Here is an 8,290-nt window from a genome sequence, read left to right on the forward strand (position 1 = left end):
GTTTAGCATATCGATGCCCTGCCTGATACGTGCACCTGGGAGAGCCGTATGAGCGACGTCCCTGCACTTCCCCGGCCCGTCCAGACTGCTTCGGCCTCCAGCCAGAGGGGCCTGCAGTGCAGGAGGGCTGTGCTGAACGTGGGGGGCGGGGGGGGGTGCCAGAAGGCAGCCTGGGCCCGAAGGAGCCCCCTCCCCTGTGGGGGTGAGAGAGGCTGTGCGGCCGTGGAAAGACACCGCGAAGCCAGCCCCCCAGGGGGAAAGCAGTGCCCTCCCGCCCTCACCCCGGATGGAAGACCGTCCCCCTTTTTGCAGCCCCTTCACATGATTTCACAGAACTTTCCTGTGGCTCTCTGGCCTGAATCCTTTGGCCTGCCGGGTGGGGGGTGGGCGAGGGGTGGGGGGCTGGAGGTGTCCTCCTCGGGGCCAGGCTGAGCCTCCGCTCGACCTCCTCAGGTTCTGCCAAGTGGCCAAGGAGAACGGCATGGACATCTTCCGGGTCTTTGACTCCCTCAACTACCTGCCCAACATGCTCTTGGGGATGGAGGCGGCTGGGCAGGCCGGGGGCGTGGTGGAGGCGGCCATCTCCTACACGGGGGACGTGGCGGACCCCAGCCGGACCAAGTACACGCTGGACTACTATGTCCACCTGGCCGAGGAGCTGGTCAAAGCCGGGACCCACATCTTGGCCATCAAGGTAAAAGGGGGCAGAGGCTCCCCAGGAGGGGAGAAGAGGCCTCTTCGGGGCCCGCTTCAGAGGGGTCTCCTCCCCCCCCCAAGCCCCTGCCCCACAGGCCTTCGTGGCGTGTGTGCTCCTTTATGAGGGCTCCATCAGAGAGAGAACAAGAAGCGGGGCGGGGGGGAGAGAGAGAGAGAGAGAGGCCAGTCAGGGCAGCCCCCCACTCCCGGGGGGGGGGATCCTTCGGCCAGGAGGGGTGACTCCCACCTAACCAGACTCCACCCCCTCCTGTCCCTTGGCGCCTCCCCAGTTTGGATGCTGCCGTCCTCGGTGTGCCCCCTCCTCCCCCTCCCCCTCCCCAGCCCCCCTGCCTCCCTCTGTGGCCCCCACCCGCCGCCACAGCCTCCCCCTGCTCTCTCTTGCAGGACATGGCCGGCGTGCTGAAGCCGCAGGCCTCTTCCCTGCTGGTGGGGGCGCTGCGGGGGCGCTTCCCCAACCTCCCGCTCCACATCCACACCCACGACACCTCGGGGGCCGGCGTGGCCTCCATGCTGGCCTGCGCTGCTGCAGGGGCCGACATCGTGGACGTCGCGGTGGACTCCATGTCCGGGATGACCTCCCAGCCCAGCATGGGCGCGATGGTGGCCTGCACCCGCGGGACCGAGCAGGACACAGGTGGGGGCCTGGCACAGCCCGGCCGGCGAGGAGACGCCGCAGCCAAGGGGGCCCCCACTGCCTGGCCCCAGGAGGTGCAGCAGGCCCGGGGGGCCGGGGCGGGGGGCGGAGGCTGACCTCCAGCTCTTGGGCTCCCAAGGGGTCCAGGGCTCTCATGTGGAAACACAGCACTTTGAGCCGTGCCCAGGAAGGGGCCGGGGTCCCTGGCCAGGGGGTGCTCCTAGGGCTGATCCCAGTTGGCAGCCATCCTTTCCTACTGGCTCCAGTTCCTGGGCCATCTTCAAGGGCTGCCCTATGTGCAGCGTGTTGCAGCAGTCTATCCTGGAGGTGGCCAGAACACGAGCAGCGGGCTCCATCCAGGAGGGGCTGCATGTGGCGCAAACCCCTGGGGGGCCCCCAGTGGCAACGCACCCCCAGACTGCAAACGTGAGCCTTTGTGGGGAGTACAGCTGAGCCCTCTCCTCCTTGCCCCCCGACCTGTGGCCACCCCCTGGGGGCTTCTCTTGGCTGGCCTCCTGGGTCTGGCTTCCACCCCTGGGAGTGGGGAGGGGTTTCCAGAGGGGGGGTCCAGGCCGGTGGGAGAGGGGGTGTGAGTCGTGGGGGGGGCCAGGGCCTCCAGGCGGGGGGCTCACTGGGGAGCGCTCTCTCTCCCCCCCTGCCCCCCCCAGGCATCCAGATGGAGAGAGTGTTTGACTACAGCGAGTACTGGGAGATGGCTCGGGGCCTCTACGCCTCCTTCGACTGCACGGCCACCATGAAATCTGGCAACGCCGACGTGTATGAGAACGAGATCCCGGGGGGCCAGTACACCAACCTGCACTTCCAGGCCCACAGCATGGGGCTGGGGAACAAGTTCAAGGAGGTGAAGAAGGCCTACGTGGAAGCCAACAAGCTGCTGGGGGACCTCATCAAGGTAGGGAGGCCTCCTGGCCCTGGCTCTGGCCCCCCCCCCGGCAGGGTCTCTTCAGGGGGGGCCAGCTCTCCCCCTTCAAGGGCTCTTCTGCAGGCTCCCTCTGCTGGCGGCGGCGGCTGCCTTTCCCGGGAGGAGGATCTTGCCTGGCGTGGATCTGGGGGGGGTGTGGTGGTGTGGGGTGAGGCGCCAAGCACCACCCCAGGGACTCGGCCGGAGCTTTTGGGAGGGGCGCAGCAGCAGCCCCCCCCCTCTGGGTCACCCGCCGGGGGCCCTGCAGCTCACCTCCTCCCCCTCCGGCTTCCTGCAGGTGACCCCCTCCTCGAAGATCGTGGGTGACCTGGCGCAGTTCATGGTTCAGAACAACCTGGCGCGGGCGGACGTGGAGGCCCAGGCGGAGGAGCTCTCCTTCCCGCTCTCGGTGGTGGAGTTCCTGCAGGGCTACATCGGCGTCCCCTACGGGGGCTTCCCGGAGCCCCTCCGGTCCAAGGTAGGGGTGGGCTTCGCATCCGTGGCAGGCCCTTAGCCGGCGGGGGGGGGAGCAGCCTCTTCTGCATGCGTGTGCGGAGTTCAGGGAGACTTCTTCGGAGGGGGGGGATCTGGGGTGGAGGACGCAACCCCCCCCCCGCCTTGCCACACACTCTCCTCAGCGGCCACCAGCCACCGCTTTCCCCGGCCTCGGCACGCTTGGCTTTCAATCAGGGCTGCTCAGTTGGTTCCCGACCGTTTTGGAAGGCTCTTTTCCTTCCAAGGGTGTCTGCCGGTTCGGCACGTGACGGAGATCAATGCCCAAGAAGGAGCCTGAGGCTCCGAGGGAAGTCTCTGTGCGCGGAGGAGGCTCACCGCTGCCTTCCCGTCTGGGGCGGACGGTCGGTCTGAGCGTGCTCCACCCTAGAGCACCATCTGAGCAAAGCTGGCGCCCCGGGGGGGGGCAGGGGGCGGGCGGGGGGAGGAGGTGGTTCCTTGGCAGCTCAGTCTGGGGGCCTCCACCAGCCACCCCGGAGGGAAGCGTCCCGTGGCCACAAGAGAGCGGGCGCAGCCACGGGGCCCTGGAGTCTCCCGGGGGGCAGAGCTGGGGGGCTTGGTGCTGCCATTGCTGCCTGGCCTTTCCACCAAGATGACCAAGACGACGAAGAGGAGCCCGACGAGGTGGGGAAGTCAGGCTCCCGGAGAGATGGGGGGCCTGGCGGCTCCTTCCTAGCAAGCAAGCAAGCAAGCAAGCAAGCGGAGAGGCGCCGATGTGACCCCACAAGCACACGCACTGAAGGAGAGGCACTGCCCTCCTCCCTGGGTCCCCATGGGTCAGTGGCGGGTTTCCAGCTCCCCAGGGCTTCCCTCCACCGCCCATGACGGCTTCTCCTCCTGCTCCTCCGCACGTCCCCAGGTGCTGAAGGACCTGCCCCGCATTGAGGGCCGCCCCGGGGCCTCCCTGCCCCCCCAGGACTTTGTGCAGCTGGAGAAGGAGCTCTGCCAGAAGCACGAGGAGGAGGAGATCACCCCGGAGGACGTGCTTTCTGCCGCCATGTACCCCAAGGTCTTTGACGAGTTCAAGGAGTTCACAGCCACCTTTGGGCCTGTCGAATGCCTCAACACCCGCCTCTTCCTGGAGGGACCCAAGATTGCAGAAGTCTTTGAGGTGACCAAGCCGAGGACTTGGCTGGGGGCAGCAGGGAGGGAGGGAGGGAGGGACCCCCCCCCTCCCCAGCTGGGCCAGTTGACTGGGGAGCCTTTGGGGAGGAGGGCAGCCCCCCTGGAGCCAGGAAGCCTGTGCTGGCTGTGCCAGCTGCCTTTCCTCCCCGGCTGCCTCTCTTGCTTAGCCAGGTTCCTGGCACCAGGCGGGCTGCTGCAGACCCCGCCAGCCAGCCGGCCTCCTCCCCTCCCCTCGACTCCCCTCGGGCCAGTCCTGGAGGCCTCCCAGGCTGTGGGCCCCATCGGCCCCTGCCCCCAGGCCAGGCCTTGTGCTTGTCTCTAGGTCCTGTGCTCAGAGGAGTCTCAAAGAAAGAGAAAGACCACCCCCCAGTGAAGCTGACGCTCTCATTCCGCCCATAAATAGGCAGCAGAGGAGGAGGAAGTGGGGAGGGGGCTGCTGGGTCATGCTGGCGGCCCCCCATGGCTTGCCAGGGCTGCGGGTGGGGGGTGGCCCAGTGGCAGAGCCCCTGCTTTGCAAACGGCAGTGGGGCTTCATCCTGCGGGGGGCGGCGGAGAGCCTGCCCCTGAGTGCCTGCCTGCCTGCCTGCCTCCCCCCCCCCCGCAGGTGGAGCTGGAGAGGGGCAAGACGCTCCACATCAAGGCCTTGGCCCTGGGAGACCTGAACCGGGCCGGCCAGAGGGAAGTCTTCTTCGAACTCAACGGGCAGCTGCGCTCCATCCTGGTCAAGGACACCAAGGCCATGAAGGTAGCGGAAGGGTGGGGGGGGGCAGGGGCTGGGGGCAGAGCACTCCCGGGAGCAGGGGCCGAGGCGGTGAAGGGACACACACCTCCCGTGTCTGCCCCCTGGTTGGAGGCCCTGGGAGGAGAGATCCTCTTGGGAGCTCCTGCTGGCCCCGAGATCACGGCAGGCGGGTGAGGGGGGCGGGCGGGCCAGACGCCCACCGCCACGCCCAGAGCTGCTTCCGGGCCACCCGGGCCCACAGCAGCAGCCCTGGGAAGAACCACCAGAGGAGCCGTATCATTTCAACCACACGGATACATGCATCAAGTCAAGAAACGATCGTAAACCACCACCAAAGCCAGCCACCGATACAAGCCAGGCAGTAGCCAGACTCCTCCTGTGAGCCGCAGAGCAGAGCTGAGTGAGCCTCTCAGAGCAATAATCATACCGCTCAGCAGACTTCTCCGGACTGGCATTATGAACGAAGGTAGCCCAGATGAGCTCAGCAAAGCAAGACCCCCCCACGGACAAGGCTGCAGCCAGCAAGCGAGGAGGCGGCCCCTGTGCGGCAGCGGCGGCAGGGAAAGGCGCCCCGATTGCAATGCAGACCGGCACAGAGCCCCATGCTTCCGTTTCGGGCTTTCATCCCGAGCCTCTGCCCTCTGCCCCCTTGCAGAACCCCGGCCCTTGTGGCCGTCCTTGGCGCGGGGGTGGGGAGGCAGGGGTCTCCGGGGGTGGGGGGAGATCAGGGGCTGGATCCGACCGAAGGCCCCCCTGTGGGAAGACCACAGCAGCGGGCAACACCCTCACCGGTTGGCAGAGTCCGGCATTTGATGTTCCTCAGGAGGCTGCTGCCAGCTGCTCCGTGGATCCCTCTGGTCCCGCCGGTCTCTGCGCTGACCTTTGTGCTCCGAAGAATGACGTGGTCTAGTCCTCCAGGCAGGCAGGACTGTACCACTTCAGCTGGCGGGTGGGCTGGTGGCCCGGGGTGCCTCCTCCATGCGCACGAGGAGGAGGAGGACAGGACGGCCTCTAGCCTTGGGTGCTAACGGGTGCTGCCCCCCACCCCAAGACCCCACCCCAAGACCCCGCCTCTCCTCCTCCTCCTCCTCCTCCTCACCCTCATCCCTCTCCGCTCCAGGAAATGCACTTCCACCCCAAAGCCCTGAAGGACCTCAAGGGCCAGATCGGGGCCCCCATGCCCGGGAAGGTGATTGACATCAAAGTGCAGGAAGGGGCCCCCATTGAGAAGGGGCAGCCCCTCTGCGTCCTGAGTGCCATGAAGATGGAGACGGTGGTCAACTCCCCCCTGGCGGGCACCATTAAGAAGATCTACGTCAAGCCGGACATGAGTTTGGAAGGAGACGACCTCATCCTGGAGATTGAATAGGGCCCCCCCCACCCTGCATAAGCTGCCCCCCCTGCCGCTGCCCCTGCCCCCCGCCCTGGTCTGCAGCCCTGCCGGCCCTCCAGACCTCTGGGCACAAGGCCCTTTGCCCCAGGGAGGGGCCGCTCTGGAGGGCAGCAGGAGTCGGGGAGGGACCCGGCCCCGGGCGGCTTCTGGGGGGTTCAGGGGCCGTTGTGCCTGCACAAGGGAGACGGAGGGAGCCGAGGAAAGGGGCCTGGGTGGGGAGGGGGTGGATTCTGCCTGGCACGTGAGCCCCCCCCCGCCCCTGCTGCCCCATGGACCAATGGGGGGCGGCCCCCTCCTCTCTCTCTCTCTCTCCCTTCCTCCCCGGTCCCCATTGCTGCCCCCTCTTGCTTCATGCAACGGGCTCTCAGCTCCAGCACTGCCTTGCTGGGGGGGCCGGGGCTGGTGGTGGGGGGAGATGGTGTCTTCCCTTCCTCCCTCCCTCTTTCCAGACTTCCTGCCTGACCTTACAGCCTTGTGGCTCTTGGGTCTCAGTTGCCAAATCCTTTCTCCCAAGCCAGACGGGGCATGTAAGTGGGGCCTGTCTGCTGAGTCTTCTCCCCCCCCCGCCCCGTTGCCCCCATCCCATCCACAGCTCGGACCCCCCTCTTCCAGGGGCAGGGCTGACAATTTGAAACACACACACACACCCCGCCTCTCTCAGTGGTGGGGGCAGCCAGCCTGGGCGGCAGGGGGCGGCTTGGATGGGGTGCAGTTTACACGGTTGTTCACCCAGAGCGGGGGGGGGGTAGGTGGGGGGCTATGGTGTCCCCCCCCTTCAGCCCGCGGGTGAGGGAGCAAAGCCAGCGCAGGGCCTGCAAAGCGTCGTTGTGTCGAGACTCTCCAAAGGACCGGCCCGAGCCAGATGGGACCCCTGCACCTGCGGGACCGGGATGAGCCGACGAGGCGGCCGGGCGTCTGATGTGGGACCCCTGGGAATGCCGCTGGGCGCGGGGAGGCCCCAGTCCAATGTCTCCGAGGGTCTCATAAAGGAGGAGCGCTGCGCTCCGACGTCTGCCCCCCCCCTCTCTCTCGTGTCTGTCTGTCTGTCTGTCCGTCCTCCTCCTCGCCCGGGGGCTCTCCGCCTGCTTGCCCCATCTTGCAGAGTCGGGGCCTCCACCCCCAAGTAGCCCTCGTTTCTCCCCCTCCCACTGCCCGGCCAGTCGGTCTTTCGAGCAGGGGCCAGAGTCCAGCGCCCCCCCCCCAGCTCCTCTTCCGTCTGGCCTGGGTGGTGTGGCTCGTGCCCTCAGGAACCCACATGTCCAAGAATGATGCTTCACTTGCGGGGGGGGGGGGCGGTTGGCTTCTGCCTGCAAAGGCCTTTAGGTCCAGGCTCGGGACTGCCCAGGTAGACACCTCTGGTTCTGAGGACCTCCCCTGGGAAGTGGGGGGGCGGGGGGGGCAAACAGACCACCCCAGCCACTGTTTCTATACCACTTCCCCACAAAACCGGAAGACAAACCAAGGGGGCTCCCTGTCCCCAAAGGGCTCACACTCTGAAAAGAAACAGAAGAGTGACCCCCCCCCCAGCAACAGTCACTGGAGGGGTGGCGCTCTGCTGGGGCTGGAGGGGGCCAGTCACCCCCCCCGCTAAATAGAAGAGAACCACCCCGTTAAAAAGGCGCCTCTGTGCCCAGGGGTGCTCCAGCTGTTTGGGGACTACAACACCCAGCATCCCTCACGAGATGTGAGTTGTAGTTCAGGAGCAGCAGGAGCCGCCTCCCCGGCCCCGCCTGCACTTTGCCTGCCCCTGCGGGGGGGGGGGGGGCTGCCAACTGTTGTGCTGGGCAGCTGCTGCTGCGCCTCCTGGTGCGCACCGCCCGTTTAGCCCAGGAGCCAATTAAAGGGGGCGGCCTTCCTGTCGAGGCTCGCGCTCCCCCGCCCTGGGCATGGGCGCCTGCCGCCCCCATGGACGGAGGAGGGGCCCTGAGCCCCCCCCCCGCCACGGCAATTTGCCTGGCGCGCCCCTCGGGGGGGTGGGAGGGAGGGAGCGGGGGGGGCGCCCCTCAGCCGCCTCTCCAGCCTCCACAGCTGCTGCGCTTCCCAAGGGGGGGGGAGGGCGGCGAGCGAGGGGGCTGGGGGGGCCACGCGGCACAGACGCCCCTCCAGGGACCCCGAGGAGGAGGGGGGGCTCCCCGGGCACCTCAGGCCGCGGCAGACGCTCTCGAGGCGCTTGGCAGAGACTAGAAGCGCAGCGGAGACCCCCCCCCAGGAAGAGCCTGGCCAAAGCGGGGAGGGTCCTCCCCC

The 8,290-nt window shown here is 67.6% G+C and overlaps 1 protein-coding gene across 3 annotated transcripts in view; it reads left to right on the forward strand.

Annotated features, from left to right (window-relative positions):
• PC (pyruvate carboxylase) overlaps nucleotides 1-7,067 on the forward strand; it is a 68,315-nt gene extending 61,248 nt beyond the window's left edge. For all 3 annotated transcript variants that reach the window (XM_053277601.1, XM_053277602.1, XM_053277603.1), the window contains 7 exons: nucleotides 454-694; nucleotides 1,102-1,351; nucleotides 2,020-2,264; nucleotides 2,572-2,751; nucleotides 3,646-3,897; nucleotides 4,516-4,656; nucleotides 5,774-7,067. In XM_053277601.1, coding sequence (XP_053133576.1) covers nucleotides 454-694; nucleotides 1,102-1,351; nucleotides 2,020-2,264; nucleotides 2,572-2,751; nucleotides 3,646-3,897; nucleotides 4,516-4,656; nucleotides 5,774-6,022 — 1,558 coding nt within the window. In that variant the 3' untranslated portion in view covers nucleotides 6,023-7,067. The remainder of the gene's footprint in view (nucleotides 1-453; nucleotides 695-1,101; nucleotides 1,352-2,019; nucleotides 2,265-2,571; nucleotides 2,752-3,645; nucleotides 3,898-4,515; nucleotides 4,657-5,773) is intronic.
• Nucleotides 7,068-8,290: the final 1,223 nt, after the last annotated feature.

This window comes from Hemicordylus capensis, chromosome 14, assembly GCF_027244095.1.
Source record: "Hemicordylus capensis ecotype Gifberg chromosome 14, rHemCap1.1.pri, whole genome shotgun sequence".
Lineage (NCBI taxonomy): Eukaryota > Metazoa > Chordata > Lepidosauria > Squamata > Cordylidae > Hemicordylus > Hemicordylus capensis.